Source organism: Diceros bicornis, chromosome 35 (genome assembly GCF_020826845.1).
Source record: "Diceros bicornis minor isolate mBicDic1 chromosome 35, mDicBic1.mat.cur, whole genome shotgun sequence".
Lineage (NCBI taxonomy): Eukaryota > Metazoa > Chordata > Mammalia > Perissodactyla > Rhinocerotidae > Diceros > Diceros bicornis.
In genome coordinates this window covers 2430398-2447075 of record NC_080774.1, presented here as the reverse complement: position 1 = coordinate 2447075, position 16678 = coordinate 2430398, and the positions used below count along the sequence as shown (strand labels likewise).

The following is a 16678-nucleotide window of genomic DNA, read 5'->3' as shown; positions in this document are numbered from 1 at the left end:
GCTTTCAATTCTGTTCCATTGATCTGTGTGTCTGTTTTTGTACCAGTACCGTACTGTTTTGATTACTCTTGCTTTGTAGTATGTTTTGAAGTCAGGGATTGTGATGCTTCCTGCTTTGTTCTTTTTTCTTAGGATTTCTTTAGCTATTCGGGGTCTTTTGTTGCCCCATATAAATTTTAGTATTCTTTTTTCTATTTCTGTGAAGAATGTCATTGAGATTCTGATTGGGATTGCATTGAATCTGTAGATTGCTTTAGGGAATATAGACATTTTAACTATGTTTATTCTTCCAATCCATGTGCATGGGATATCTTTACATTTCTTTATGTCATCATGGATTTCTTTCAGTAATGTCTTGTAGTTCTCATTGTATAGGTCCTTCACCTCCTTGGTAAGATTTATTCCTAGGTATTTTATTCTTTTTGATGCAATTGTAAATGGTATTATCTTTTTGAGCTCTCTTTCTGTTAGTTCATTATTAGCATACAGAAATGCAACTGATTTTTGTAGATTGATTTTGTACCCTGCAACTTTGCTGTAGTTGTTGATTATTTCTCACAGTTTTCCAACAGATTCTTTAGGATTTTCTATATATAAAATCATGTCATCTGCAAATACTGAGAGTTTCACTTCTTCATTACCTATTTGGATTCCTTTTTCTTGCCTAATTGCTCTGGCCAAAACCTCCAGTACTATGTCGAACAGGAGTGGTGAGAGTGGGCAGCCCTGCCTCGTTCCTGTTCTCAGAGGAATGGCTTTCATTGTTTCCCCATTGAGTACGATGTTGGCTGTGGGTTTGTCATAAATAGCCTTTATTATGTTGAGGTACGTTCCTTCTATTCCCATTTTGTTGAGAGTTTTTATCATAAATGGATGTTGTATCTTGTCAAATGCCTTCTCTGCGTCTATTGAGATGACCATGTGGTTTTTATTCTTTGTTTTGTTGATGTGATGTATCACGTTGATTGATTTGTAGATGTTGAACCATCCCTGCGTCTCTGGTATAAATCCCACTTGATCATGGTGTATGATCTTTTTTATGTATTGCTGTATTCGGTTTGCCAATATTTTATTGAGGATTTTTGCATCAATGTTCATCAGCGATATTGGCCTGTAATTTTCTTTCTTTGTATTGTCTTTGTCTGGCTTTGGTATCAGGGTGATGTTGGCTTCATAGAATGATTTAGGAAGTGTTCCATCTTCCTCTATTCTTTGGAATAGTTTGAGAAGGATGGGTATTAAATCTTCTTTGAATGTTTGGTAAAATTCACTGGAGAAGCCATCTGGTCCTGGACTTTTATTTTTTGGGAGGTTTTTGATTACTATTTCAATCTCTTTACTTGTGATTGGTCTATTCAGATTCTCCATTTCTTCTTGGTTCAGTTTTGGGAGGTTGTGTGAGTCTAAGAATTTATCCATTTCTTCTAGATTGTCCAATTTGTTGGCATATAATTTCTCATAGTATTCTCTTATAATCCTCTGTATTTCCGTGGTATCTGTTGTAATTTCTCCTCTTTCATTTCTAATTTTATTTACTTGAGCCTTTTCTCTTTTTTTCTTAGTAAGCCTGGCTAAGGGTTTGTCGATTTTGTTTATCTTCTCAAAGAACCAACTCTTTGTTTCACTAATCCTTTCTACTGTTTTTTTGGTCTCAATTTCATTTATTTCTGCTCTCATTTTTATTATTTCTCTCCTTCTGCTGACTTTGGGCTTTGTTTGTTCTTCTTTTGCTAGTTCTGTTAGGTGTAATTTAAGGTTGCCTATTAGGGCTTTTTCTTGTTTGTTAAGGTGGGCTTGTATAGCTATGAGTTTCCCTCTCAGGACCGCTTTTGCTGCATCCCATATGGTTTGGTATGGCATATTTTCATTTTCGTTTGTTTCCAGATAGTTTTTTATTTCTCCTTTAATTTCATCAGTGATCCATTGGTTGTTCAGTAGCATGTTGTTTAATCTCCACATTTTTGTCACTTTCCCAGCTTTTTTTCCTGGTTCATTTCCAGTTTCATAGCATTATGGTCTGAAAAGATGCTTGTTATGATTTCAATCTTCTCAAATTTATTGAGGCTTGCTTTGTTTCCCAACATATGGTCTATCCTTGAGAATGTTCCATGCGCGCTTGAGGAGAATGTGTAGTCAGCTGTTTTTGGATGAAGTGCTCTGTATATTCTACTAGGTCCATCTCGTCTAGTTTTTCATTTAAGTCTACTATTTCTTTATTGACTTTTTGTCTGGATGATCTATCCATTGATGTAAGTGGGGTAGTAAGATCCCCTACTATTATTGTGTTGTTATTAATGTCTCCTTTTAGGTTTGTTAATAGTTGCTTTATGTACATTGGTGCTCCTATGTTGGGTGCATATATATTTATAAGTGATATGTCTTCTTGATGGAGTGTCCCTTTTATCATTATATATTTCCCTTCTTTGTCTTTCTTAACCTGTTTTATCTTGAAGTCTACTTTGTCTGATATGAGTATGGCAACACCTGCTTTCGTTTTACAAAAAACTTTCTAGTGTACATTTCTGTAAGTTTTGATAAACTCATATGGTCATATAACCACCACAACCATCAAGATATAGAACTGTTCCATTAACTCCCAAAATTCCTTCATGCTCCTTTGTTGTCACCTGAGCCCAGGGCAACCACTGATCTGTTCTCTGTCCCAGTACTTTCACCTTTTCCAGAATATCATTTAAATGGAACCACACAGAATGTAGCTTTTTGAGACTGGCTACTTTCATTTGGACAATGTGTCTGAGATCCAGTCACATTATTGCTTCTGTCAATAGTTTGTTCTCCTTTTATTGGCGGGTAGTATCGCATTGTATGGATGCACCACAGTTATTTTGTCCATTTACCAGTCGAAAGACATTTGAGTTGTTTCCCATTATTGATGATTATTAGTGAAGCCACGGTAAACACTCATGTACAGTTTTTTGTGTAAGCGTAAGTTTCCATTTCTCTCCGGTAAGGATATAGGAGTGGAATTGGATTGTGTTGTAAGTGTATGTTTAACTTTATAAGAAATCGCCCAACTGTTTTGCAAAGTGGCTGAACCATTCTACACTCCCACCAGCAGCAGATGAGGGTTTCAGTCATTCCACATCGTTGCCCACACTTGGTATGGCCAGTCTTTTTCACTGTGGCCATTCTAGTGGGTGTGTATTGGTTTCGCATCATGGTTTTACTTTGTGTTTCACTGATAATATTACGAAGCAACTTTCCGTAGGCTTATTTGCCATCCATATATCTTCTTTGGTGAAGTATCTCTTCAAATCTTTTGTCCAAGTTTTTACTGGTTGGTTGTTTTCTTGTTGTGAGTTTTGAAAGTTCTTTGTGTATTCTAAATACAAATCCCTTTCAACTGAGTTACTTGCAGATATTTTCTGCCAGCCTGTGGCTTCTCTTTTCATTCTCTCAATGGTGTCTTTCTAAGCTCATGTTTAATTTTGATGAAGTCTGACATCAAGTTTTTTCTTTTATGTATCACATTTTTAGTATCATATTTAAGAAATCTTTGCCTGATCATCACAAAGTTTTCTCTTTTGTTTTCTTCTAAAAGTTTTATAGTCTTTGTTTTTGGGGGGGCTTTTTTTGATGAGGAAGATTGGCCCTGAGCTAACATCCATTGCCAATCCTCCTCTTTTTGCTTGAGGAAGATTAGCTCTGAGCTAACATCTGGGCAGTCTTCCTCCATTTTTGTACGTGGGATGCCGCCATAGCATGGCTTGATGAGTGGTGTAGGTCCCTGCTAGGGATCCAAACCTGTGAACCCCGGGCTGCCAAAGTAGAGCATGAGAACATAACCACTACACCACTAGGTCGGCCCCTAATCTTTATTTTTATGTTTAGGACAAAGTTCAATTTTGAGTTAATTTTTTAACATGGTGAGTTTGGCTTGAGATCCATTTTTGGCATATGGATGTCCAGCACCTATTATTGAGAAGACTGTCCTTTCTCCACTCAACTGCCTTTTTACCTTTGTGGACAATCACTTGACCGTCTATGTGTGGGTCTGTTTCTGGAGTCCATTCTGTTCTGCTGACCTGTGTGTCTGTCCTTTCTCCACCACCACCTTGTCTTGATTAGTTCACCTTTACAGGAAGTCTTAAAATCAGGTTACATGAGGCTACCATGTTTGTTCTTTTAGAAATTGTTTTGGCGATTCTAGCTCCCTTGCCTTTTCATACAAATTTTAGATTTAGCTTATTGATTCCATTTAGGAATTCTTTGATTTCTTTCATCAGTATTTTGTAGTTTTCAGCTACAGATCCTGCAAATATTTTGTTAGATTTAACCCTAAGTATTTCCCATCTTTGTCATGTTGTTGTAAATAGTATTACTTTTTAAATTTAAATTTCAAATTTTTTATTGCTAACGTGGAAATACAATTGGTTTTGTATACATTGACCTTGCTCAACTCACTTGTTAATTCTGGGAACTTTTTAAATAGATTCTTTGGGATTTTAAAAGTAGATTTTCATGTCATCTGTGAGTAGAACAAGTTTGATTTCTCCTCTCCATTCTGTATTCCGTTTATTCCTTTCTCTCAAGGTCCGGCACTGGTCAGGAGTTGTGGCGGGATGTGGCATGGAGTGGGGAGGTCAGACATCACCGCCTTCCTCCCAGTCTTCAGGGGGACGTTTTCAGTCTTTCACCATTGAGAATGATAGTTCCTAGGAACACATGGGCAAGTAGATATCTCAGCTGGGTTCCCTTAACTAGTCATGTTTGGAAAAGTAGAATAGAATAAAGAGACGTTTAGTCTAATTGATAATGTAAATTAAGCTGCTGTTTCTTAGCAGCCCTCTTCTGGCTTCCTAGGTCTGTCCCCTCTTTGCAGTGGTCATGGTTGACTTCGGGAAGGGAGATCAACCATGAAAGGGAGTTGATGGCATAAGGGGCCCGGAGACCTTCAGTCTCATAGATTCAACGTGGGGCGTATACTCATACGAAACCTCGAGGATTAGATGGGATTTTAACTTGAGACAATGAGTTCATGAATACCAACAAGGTTGAAACATTTTATTTGATTTTGTGTTTATCTTTAAAATGATGCATATTCTTTGAACCATTGAATTTTGTCTTTCAAGTCTGATTTAGAAGTGAATCTAATGTTTTGAGTATTAAAACCTTAAATACGAATGACATAAAGCTGATCTTTCTTTCTACAGCTATTTAGAAAAAGCAGAGGCCTTTTTAACGAGGACATTTTCCATGCACTTGGGAAAAATGAAAGATCATAAACGTCATGTTGCTTAAAACCCACTGAAAATAGTGTTGCTGTTGGATCACTGGAGCCTGCAGATTGGTTCATGATAAACGAGGGACTTTAGTATCTACCCAAATTCAAGGGTGAAAATCTTTTTTGTCTTTTGAATGAGCAAACTCCACCTGAAGAATGGAAAGCACACCACTACCCCATCATCCCTGGAGATTTATCATAGATAGGGAATGTTCAAAGTATATTAACACTGTCTTAGTCTGTTCTGGCTGCTATAACAGAGCACCACAGACGGGGGGCTTGTAAACAACACCCAATGATTTCTCACACTTCTAGAGGCTGGAAGTCCAAGATCAGGGTGTTGGCAGATTCAGTGTCTGGTGGGAGCCTGCTCCTGGTTCCTGGATGTGTCTTCCCTGTGTCCTCATGTGACAGAAGGGGCAAGGGAGCTCTCTGGGGTCTCTTTTATAAGACCATGAATCCCATTCATAAAGGCTCCACTCTCATGACCTAATCACCTCCCGAAGGCCCCATCTCCTAACACCATCCCCTTGAGGATCAGGTTTCAACACATGAATTTTGGGGTGACACAGACAGTCCAAAACAACCAGAAAGCAGTTGTTTATTTTCTGGATGGGACAGACCTTGAGTAAGCAAGGCTGTACTTCATCTTCCACCAGAAGATCACCTGTGTTTTCATAAATATTTATGTGCAGGACTATCACAATCCTGGTTTGCAGAGTGAGTTTTGCCCAAGAGAAGTCGATGGTTACTTCTCAGATTCCTTTGGTATAGTTAAATGGCGCAGACTGGATCCTGCTCAGCACTGCCACCTGCTGAGTGTTCTGTGCTGTGAAACACCTGGGAAGGCAGGAACAGCCCGCCAGCAGTTTCAGGGGTGAGCAGGGGGCCATCTCTTACCTATTTTCTCCACGGGCGTGTTCAGAGGGAGGAAGCCTTGTCTAAGAAGCTGGTCCATCATCTCCTCATCATCTGCTTGGATCTCAGAGACCATGTTACAAGGAATAAGGCCAAGCCGGGCACAGGTTTCGCCACGGTAGAATCCATCAGCATCTTTATCACCATAAACCTAGAGCCACAGGAAGAAGTCAAAGCATTGTGATTGGTTTGTGCAGAAATACATCAGTTCAACTACAGTAGAGTCATCTACAGCCAAAAATATCCTTTAAGAATACCATAAATCACCTGCCTGTGCCCTGTAGATGTGTGCATGTGGCCCGCCCCCATAAATCCACAACTCTCAGCCCAGTTATTCCCCCAGGTTTGGACAACCCGCTGGGCTTCCCATCACGTAGGGTCTGCAAGCGAGGCTGCGGCTTTGTTTGGATGAGTGTGTGTGTTTGAGCTCACACGAGGTAAAGGGGTACGTGATACCCCGCCCCACACAGAAGTGCTACGTAGACAGCACGTAGAGGTGTTCTGTCCATAACAAACAAGTTCTTCCCTAAGAAGACAGGGCAATGTGTCGGCTGTTCTAGAAGTTAAAAATCTCGACTAACAGAGATTCTTAATGTACTCTTCTCCAGGGTGAGCGTCACTATCCTTTATAGGCCCTAACTGTTTTATAGGACAAATATTATAACCACTTGGAAATGCAAGTTCTCAGTGCCCGTTCAGCAGTTTGCAAGCTTAGGATTCAAGGCCCCTTTTCTCCTCTCCTCCTGAGCATCACGCTTTTTCTCATTTTCCTACTTCAGACTCTCACGGCTGCTCTTCCTCCAGTGATCAGAAGGCAGATGTATTAAGGAACTAAGGTATGGTGCCCCCAGCCTCTGGCTGGTGAGGGCTCCCTTCCTTGCCCCTTCTTTCCTTCTTCCTCCCTCCCTCCCTCCCTCCCTCCCTCCCTTCCTTCCTTCCTTCTTTCCTTCCTTCCTTCCTGAAATTTAGGTCTTAGACATATCAAAGTCTTCTTTCTAAATTCACAGTCTGTAGTATATTTTTGTATAATACGGGACCTAACAGAATCTATAGTTTACAGGACGTATTTAGGTGTGTGTGCACATGTACGCACAATCCTACGAGGCAGACAAGGTGAGAGTATTGCTCCCATGTCACTGATGAAGCTCACTAGGGAGCTGATATCCCCGAGGACACAATGGTCATTAAAGGCAGAGGTCGGACTCCACGACTATCACTGCACCAGCAGCTCCTCTGACGGCCTCGGGGCTTTCACGAGGTCGGCTCCTAATGTCCTAAAGGCCTCCCCCACCACTGCACCCCTGGCTGTATTTTCACTGTTGGAGAAGGTCTGTTGGAGAAGGTCAGCTGACTTCTCTCTTCCCTCCTGTCTGGATCCGCAGCCCCTTAGCGAGAACCGTCCCAGGTCCCAGCCCCAGCCCGCAGCCCCCTCCGGCCTCGCCCCTCCCACCTTGATGATCTGCCCTTCTTTAAAGGGAAGCTCCTCTTCTGCAGCATCTGGATTCGGGGACATGGTGAGCGGGTCATAGTCAAAAAGAGCCACGAAGATCCGGGCTGGCAGCTCCTCAGCTCCAGGGTCAGTCTCGGACTCTTCATAGAAATCTGGAGAGAGATGGTCTCGCCCGCTGTATTCATCTGGGAGCACGTGGGGACAAAGGACAGCGTGCTGGGTGACACCTGCCGGCAAGTCCCCCCATTTTACTCAGAAACTTGTGCTATGACATGAAATGTGGTTTTGGAAAATGAGGAGCATATTTATGGCACTTTAATTTGTGTCTTTTAAAAAAAATTTGTACTTCATGAAAAGATGTTCAATATCACTAATCATCAGGGAAATGCAAATCAAAATAACACTAAGATACCACCTCACGCCCGTTAGAATGGCTATAATCACCAAGACAAAAAACAACAAATGTTGGAGAGGATGTGGAGAAACAGGAACCCTCATACACAGCTGGTGGGAATGCAAACTGGTGCAGCCTCTATGGAAAATGGTATGGAGATTCCTCAAAGACTTAAAAATAGTAATACCCTATGATCCAGCTATCCCATTACTGCGTATCTATCCAACGCACCTGAAATCAACAATCCAAAGAGGCTCATGCACCCCTATGTTTATTGCAGCATTATTCACCATAGCCAAGAAGTGGAAGCAACCTAAGTGTCCCTTGACTGACGATTGGATTAAGAAAATGTGGTGTATATATACAATGGAATACTACTCAGCCATAAAAAAAGACAAAATCGTCCCATTTGCAACAACATGGATGGACCTGGAGGGTATTATGTTAAGTGAAATAAGCCAGAAAGAGAAAGACAAACACTGTATGGCCTCACTCATACGTGGAATATAAACCAACACATGGACAGAGAAAACTGTATTGTGGTTACCAAGGGCAGTGGGGGTGGGGGATGGGCACAGGGGGTGAAGGGAGTCATATATATGGTGATGGACAAACAAAAATGTACAACCCAAAATTTCACAATGTTAAAAACCATTAAAACATCAGTAAAAAAAAATTTGTGCTTAATACATAGGCAGAAATGGGCCAGCTTGACAGAGGTGGATTTGAAAAGCAAATAACTCATAAACACGAGCACCGTGTGAATCTCACCACATTGCATGTGAAGGCCAAGAGAGATACACACCTCTGCCTGAGTGACCGCACACGAGAGCGGGCCCAGGCTCAAGGGCCGGGTGGGCAAGTCCCTGGGTCACCTAGGGGGTTCAGAGAGTGCCATGCTGGATGGGCCATTCAAGGCTGTGCACAGAGACCTGAACGTGTTTCCATAACAGGCGAGCCCAAGCACATCAGAGATTTAAAGTGCATGTGTCCATCAGTCAATGTTTGACACAGGTGACAAGCTGTTCACCTAGCTCTGAATGTTTCAGTGGTAACAAATGCATTCCTCATCACCACGAATTAATGACTTCCTGAGTTCCAACTCCACTTACTATCCAGCCTCTAAAAATTCTTCTTTTTGAAATCCTAATATATATGCATATATATTATTAGATATCATTATATATATGCATATATATCATATATATATATAGAGAGAGAATCTGCTGGACAGACAATATTGTTCTGATCACATGAGAAGGACTCAGAATATCAGGGGGAAGCAAATGAGAAAAACTCCACCCATCAGAGAGAGGGGAGGGTTGGAAGAAGCAGCCAGTCGACACTTTTCTTACCAGCACCAGGAGCACAGGAGGAGGGATGAGAAGATGGCACAAGCGTGTGGAAGAGACAGGAGAAGGGGTGGAGAAAGAACCAAGGGATCGGCATCTTTCACCAGCAAAAATTGTAGTTGACAAATAAGCCCTTTAGCTGTAGGAAAGTTTAATCTTTAAAATGCAGTGAACTGCTGACGTTATTATTATTATTGTTTTTTGTGAGGAAGATCAGCCCTGAGCTAACATCTGCCAATCCTCCTCTTTTTGCTGAGGAAGACTGGCCCTGGGCTAACACCCGTGCCCATGTTCCTCCACCGTATATGGGACGCCGCCACAGCATGGCTTGAGAAGCAGTGCGTCGGTGCACGTCTGGGATCCGAACCAGCAAACCCTGGGCCACTGCAGCGGAGCACACGCACTTAACCGCTTGCTCCACCAGGCCAGCCCCAACTGCTGACATTATTTAAATTCAGAATCTTTTTTAGGATATCTAGATAATCTAAAAAATCAGTAATCTCACTTCTGCTAGGGAACACGCTTTTTAAACAGTCGCCTCATTCATTTCTTCACACTAGTTTTGATTTTGTTTATGGTCAATGAAAAGATCTCATAACTTTTTTCTAGCTTCAAATGTTATCTAAATTAAATAGTTGGAAGCTAATGGTAAGCCATGCCGTGACCTATGGAAATCTCAGTGTATGCAGTGGTGCGCTGGTTTCTCATGCACATGGTTGGTGGTAGAGAAGACCGTGAGCAGTGGGAGTAGGTGCTTGTTGGTTCATTTGGATATCTGTCGGAGATTTGCAGAAGGAACGTAAGGCCACTGGCAGTGGATCTAGAGAACACTGTGTCTGCTGTGGGAAAACATCAGTAAGGAGAACTGTGGCTACAGCTCTGCCGCATTCGCCCAGGGAGCTCTCAGTGCTTCTCTGATTGAGCTGACATGGCGTGATTGTGGGTGGGGTTAGGTCAGCTCAGCAGGGGAGGGTTGGGTGTGGTCCACACAATCCTTGAAGATCTTTTAAGTCACTCCCATAGTCTACATAGGAGTGAACGTTCTCAGTAGGTGGCTCATGCTCAGGGACCTTGATATGGGGAAAATCATGTCTTTATGTCTGTAAGTCTAGAATCACAGCGAGCATGACAAGTGGTGACACCATGGGAGGCATGTAGGCATGGAGAGCGATGAGGGGATCTGAGGTTAGTGTCCCATCAAAGGCTCCATCCAGAGTGTACGTGTTCAATGAAAACAGTGGGCAGAATTGCCCACACTGTTGCGTGACCTCTTTTTGGTTTTGGGAGGGGGGAGTGGGGTTGGGGTGGAGGTGGTTTGAGCATTCATGGTTGGTTGTGTATAAATAAAAGTGTGAGTATGAGGGACTCGGCTGTATTTTCTTCCAAAGAGGGTGCATTAGACACTTTATGAAAAGCAGACCTCCAAGGGGAGAGAAGAGTGGCCTCTGTAGAGCGTGTCCACGGAAATCCAGCTTCACCAGGGCCTGAGGTAAGCGACTGGGAGGGCCTTCTCTTTCTTGGTGGCAGGCTGAACTAAAGGAAGAACTTAGCTCCAGCTGTTGGTCTGACCCGGGAGTGGGCCCTCCTCCCCTGCCCTGATGTGGAAGGGTCCTGGCCCTGGGGGTTATTACCAGGGGGCGGCTAAGTGGGTCTTTGTTGGGAAGGAGAAGGGGTCTGCATACCATGTGCAAAGTCAGGGCCCACGACCCGCCCTGTCGGCTGCTGAGTCCGCCCAAGCTGCAAGAATAAGCAGCATCTCCTACAGGTGGACTATCTCCCTCATCACCTGACTGAGACCAGCCACCCCCACTGTTGCCGTCCACTGTAAGCTCTAAGGAGAAAAAGCAAATCACGTAATTAAACAGATCTCACCGCTTTTCACGTTCTCCTTGCAAGGAAACCCGTGCAAGAGGGGTCTCCTTTCTAAAGGCCAGGTTTCATTTCTTTAGTTATTCATGTTCATGTTTCCTCTCTGGACGTAGAGAAAATGGGCTGCATTTCCTCACTCTTTAAACTCAGTAGCCAAAATAACTGGGGAATGGGAGAACGTGGAGATTTTCACAGTCAGATTAGAATCCTCTCAAATGTGGTACTTCATTTTTAGAAGGGGATATATACCCTCAGGCTTTCTTGTCTGACGGTAAATAACTAGACTGATGCAAAGACCAAAACTTGGAAAGGAAGAAACTAACTCCAATGAAATCCTCTCTGGAGCCACATACCCATGCTCCGATGCGCTGAGGCCCTCCTTATGCTGATTACATGATTTAGGATTTACCACATGCGGATCGACATAATTTTTGTCTTTTAAATCAGGAGGGGTATTGTTTTGTTAATTTAGGAAAACTGAGACTATTAACAAGTATAGTATTTTTATTTAATCGTGACTGCTTTGCTTATTAAAACTATATTCAGGAAGTATATGGCCTACAGACTTAAGTTCCTCTGAAAAAGAAAATTGATACTTTTGGAGTACAGCAGATTTCTAAAATATTAATTACTGATATTCGCACAAGAAAAATATAAGTGAATCGGCACTAGAGGAAAACAGTTTGTTCACACTCACTGATGTTCGTTTCCCAGGGTCAGTGGCATGATGCTCCTCTCTTCTGGTGGCTGCTGAGCACATTTCACTTTCGTCTTTTGAAAATATAATGGGGCCTTCCGTACGTGTACATATGTGTATGAATATGTGAAGTGCTTGCTATTAATTAGGCTTTTTGTGTGGATTCTTGTATTGCTCCATGATAAGAAGTCAGGTACAATGAAAGCAAATCTATCACGGAGTTATTTAACACTTTCTGAGTTACGTTATTAAAGAGGCTTTTTTCTGTTAAGGTGTTAACATAGCATTATTCCCTTTCTACTAATTTACAAATTTACTAATTTAAATGAATAACTAATTTAAGTAGTGTCTCACTAAAATTAAGACACATGTGCAGCCTTTTGAATTCTTCACCTTAAGACAAACCCAACTGAAGGATTGTCAGACTCGCTGAGGATGAGGGTCACCTGGCAAGACTGGATGCACTGATCTTTTCCCTTTACTTGCTTGTCCAGTTGGCAGTCTGAATCACCTGATTTTCAGTTCTGTAGACTTTCCTTCTCCATCCTAGGAGAGTGGGGTAGGAGACGCACCAGATGTCCCCAAAGGACACCCTTCAGAGCGCCCACGACGTTAGTTGTTCTGCTGCATGAACAGCAGCAGTTCATTTAACCAGCGATGCTTGCGGTCCTCGCTCATTAAAGTTACTATGAAATGAAGACTCGGAGACCAGGGTCAACAGCAGACGCAGATCAGAGTCGTGAACTCGGGCCGGCCCTGCCTCCACCTTGTCTCTAAGGACAGTTGGTCCCTGACAAGTCATTTGTTTTGTAAGCCAGGAGAACCTATTCAAGTGCTGTGCTGGTTACAGAGGGAACTATACACAGACTAGATGAAGACCTGAGCCATGTGGCACTACACTTAGAACCCTCGAAGGTAGTTTAGGCTCAGTAGATACGTAACTCTGCTAGCCAATCTGTAATAAGAGAAATCAGTGTTTTCCAACTGTGCACATTTGTTATTTTTCAGTCAACTGAAAATACCGTTTTTAAGGATCTTTAACATCCTATGAAATTTTTACTGATAAAAATGTTCTAAAAACTGTAAAGATGGAAAAGGAAATTTTTTTAACCTATGGTTTGGACTCGATGAGGAAGAAAGGTCTGGAAGAAGGGCAAAATTTTAAAGCATCTGTTTTGCTTTAGACAGACTTGCTTTACTTTTAGTGGATGTGAAAGCAGATTGATTGTCTTTTAAACTTTAGTCATTTAAATGCGATTAGAGCTGTCTTTTCAAGCATCTAGACCGTCCATGAGTCATTTTCCTCAAGCCCCCTGTGCCGCCACACCAAGATATTTGCTCTCATCTGCTTCTACCCCATTAACAGTTCTCCCTGCTCTGTGTGTGTGTGTGTGTGTGTGTGTGTGTGTGTTCACAAAAGGCTAGTTTATCTGTGCTCATTTCCAGGTTCCCTTATCTTGTGCATAATAATACTTTTTGGAATTGTCTTTGCTGAGATTCATTCCAATAACAGAAGTCTTCCCATCTGACCTTCAGCCACCTTCCCCTCTCAGCGGATTGATTAGAATGACTGAAATGACAGCTTTCAGCATGACTGGCTGAATTCCAAAAAGTAATTAAGAGAATGGAAATGGGACGCCAGCGGATGACTCATGAGCGAGGAGGTGGCCAGATGGATGAGGGCAGCACACACGTCAGGGGACAGACACACTCAGGCCTCGTGGTGCTTTTCATAACTTTTAACCCTGGTCGCCAAAGTGACTCTCCATTACTCAGGGCTTGTTTGCATGTTGAGTTTGGCCACCATCCCTGCTCTGCTGCGTCTTTGACCGTGAGCATCTCATGAGAGCGTGAACCGGGACGTGGAGAGACGACACACTGCCATCTCTTCAGTGCTTACGTGGTTCAGCCTCTCCAGGGAAAACAATTGGTAGGAAGAAGATTGACGTAAAGAATCAATATGATGTTTTGGGAATACTTACAAATAAGTTTTATTTATCTTGTACTGTGTCTGCCTTCTTTTGGCCGTAAATAATTGAGACTTTTCTGTATTTAGTTAAAAATGCTATTCCTAATAATTTTTTAAATGTTTAGATCGAGGACTAAGCAGCCATGTGCTCTGCAGTGGAAAGAAAGAGAAAGGCGCCAACCAGGCCCACTAACCAATGGACGGGACCATCACTGGCCGGGCCCTGTGGGGCCCAGCACCGCCGTGGGAAAACCTCCGGCCCCCGTGATCTGCCCTCTCGGCCCGTCCTGCCAACACCGGGTTTCCTAAAATCTGAAGAGAAAAAAACAATGACAGTCATCAGTCTTGCCAGCCCTGGGAAGGACAGAACCGAGTCAGCCCAATCAGTTCAACTTAGAAGCAGAAGCTCTAAAGGCAACTAAACTTAGCTTTTAACTGAAAGGTTAGCTGAATAACCTGGAAGAGAAGAAAGCTGCTCGCCCAGGCACCTGTCTTCCACGGCAGAGTTGCTTTTCGACCCACGGGTAGGGGTGGGGCGAGAGAGTTCCTTGGGGGGCACCTTTTGGTTGCTGCTACTGCTGCTGAAGCCGCATGTTTTGAGCCAGAGTAAGAGGATCTTAGCACTCCCCACACCTTGGCACCTCTAACCCATAACAACCCTTCCCTAGTCTCAGTTCAGCCTGCCCTCTGCCGACGATCCCAAAAGTGGGGAAAACACTGCCTTTCCAAATGTCCTGCTTGCACAAGTTGTATGTGAGGTTACTGAAAGCTCAGAGACAGAATCTTCTGTGCCTTATCAGCTTTGAAACCCATGGCAACGTCTTGGCCCTAATTTGAAGACACCAGTCCCACTTCAGGGCTCACTGGAATGGTCCTCCTTTGTAGGTAAGTTTGCCTCTCATTTGCACTCAAGGTTAGAGTCATATCAGAGAATCAAGGCAAAACCTCCACTCCCGGGTTAGTAATTTGAGTCAGGAAGCTCTGGGGGGCACAGGGAATGAGCAGGGTTTAGGGAGTTCCAGTAATTAGCTCAGCACAGGCGGGCACAGGCTGGGGCTGCAGGGGCCTGTGGGGATGCAGCAGGCGTGGAGCGGCGCTCTCTTGTGGACGTGTCACAGACCGCACTGGCTCAGACCCAAGCCCGGCCCACGTCACGTCTCACCTGTTTTCATGGAAAAGTTCAGCATGGCAGGAGCAAATGTTCTGCAGAGAGGACACAGCCCAGAAATGAATGAAGGCTTGCATGAATCCCTGCTCTTGAAAACCAACTCACAAGCCTGGAAGACAAGGCGGGGGGTGTGTCTGGAGCTGAGGATGGAAAATTCATTCTGAAAACTGGACACCGGAAAGAAACAGGAAAAAAAAGCAACTTTGCAAACAATATGCAAAAATGGATCTCTTCAATAATTTTTTTTTTTCATTTATGGATGAAGGCCAAAAAAACACAAAAACCCAAAACAACGACAAGAAGAAAACCTTCAATAATGCCCACAGTCACAAGTAAGTCCCTGGGTTCATTTTGAGAGAATGGTGTCACCAAACGTGTGGCTAATCGTAGTTCAGCTAACCCTTAATTAAAATTTAGATTCAGTTGTCCTTTAATGAAAGCAGCCATACTCATTATTGATTCTGGGGTGGGGGAATCATTGTTCTAAAGCAAAGTAAAGAAATCTTCAGCACCGTCAAAAGATTGGGAAGCAACGGGACTCGATAAATCAAAAATGCATGGAAAACTAAAGAGAGCCAGCAGACAGATCCCCAGGGACGGACACCAAAAGAAATAAGGTGGAAGGATGAGAACAGATTGGTTTGGCAAGCGGACATGAGGAGGGAGTGTACTTCACACACCGGGGCCCCCTGGGCAGCCCGGGGAGCTGGCTGCGCACGCTTGTCGGCTGCGCAAGTTTCGGGCGCATTTATGCTTTTCTGCTGGACATCCCGGAAGTCTTCGTGCCCAGCGGGCTCGTCCCAGCCGTGTTTCCTGGGGGTGGGTCTCCCTGGGCTCAGGTGGGCTTCATCGCTCCTGATGGCCTCCACCTGCTCCCCAAAGTCCTCTTCGATGCTGTTCTGCCGGGTCAGCGTCCGCCGCCGGGCCAGCAGGGGCCTCGGGCTCCTCCTGCACGGGCACTGCCCGGGTCCCGGGCTGCACTTGGCAGCGGGGTTTCTGAAACTAAATCGCAGCTCATCTTCTTCGCTCCCACAGTCCAGCCCACTGTCTGGGCTCCTGGTGGCAGAGCGGCTGAACCAGCAGTCTTTGTCTTCGAGAACGAAGTCCTTGGCGTGGGTGCCGGCCCTGAGGCCCCTAGGTTTCACAGGGAACCGGGAGCCCTGCAGGGCCTCATGTGCCCCGCAGGGCCTGGCGGGCCTGGGCTCTCTGGCCAGCACAGTTCTGGCCCTGGAGGAGTATCCTGAGCCCTGTCTGTGCAGGAACTCACAGTGCTCTCCGTCCTCCTCTGCTACTTCAGGGATACTGGATAGTTTCTTACTGCGGTGGGTTTGTCGGGGGAACTCAGGCTGTTCCGAGAAAGCTGCCTCAGTGGTCCTATTCTGATAGCCTTCCTGATTGGGGGATTACAACAGGTGCCGGGGAGCAGTGCATGATCAGACATGAAGTGGGGCCGAGGGAAGGAAAGAAAATAAAGACAGAATTAGTCTCAGAGGCGGGGAGGAACAGAAAGCCCGCTTTCTCGTGGGGGCAGTGCATGCTCTGGCCGGGCTCTGAAATGAGAACAGAATGGGTTAAACGAGTGACGGCCGGATATCTGTCAGGACCGGACCATGCGG

At 44.0% G+C, this 16678-nt stretch overlaps 1 protein-coding gene across 1 annotated transcript in view; it reads right to left on the bottom strand.

Annotated features, from left to right (window-relative positions):
- The window catches only part of RIMBP2 (RIMS binding protein 2), a 113168-nt gene that overhangs the window by 11684 nt on the left and 84806 nt on the right, over positions 1-16678 (bottom strand). Inside the window, exons 14-17 of the mRNA XM_058531230.1 lie at positions 15743-16453; positions 14089-14206; positions 7614-7798; positions 6146-6314 (exon numbers count right to left, since the gene is read on the bottom strand). Coding sequence (XP_058387213.1) covers positions 6146-6314; positions 7614-7798; positions 14089-14206; positions 15743-16453 — 1183 coding nt within the window. The remainder of the gene's footprint in view (positions 1-6145; positions 6315-7613; positions 7799-14088; positions 14207-15742; positions 16454-16678) is intronic.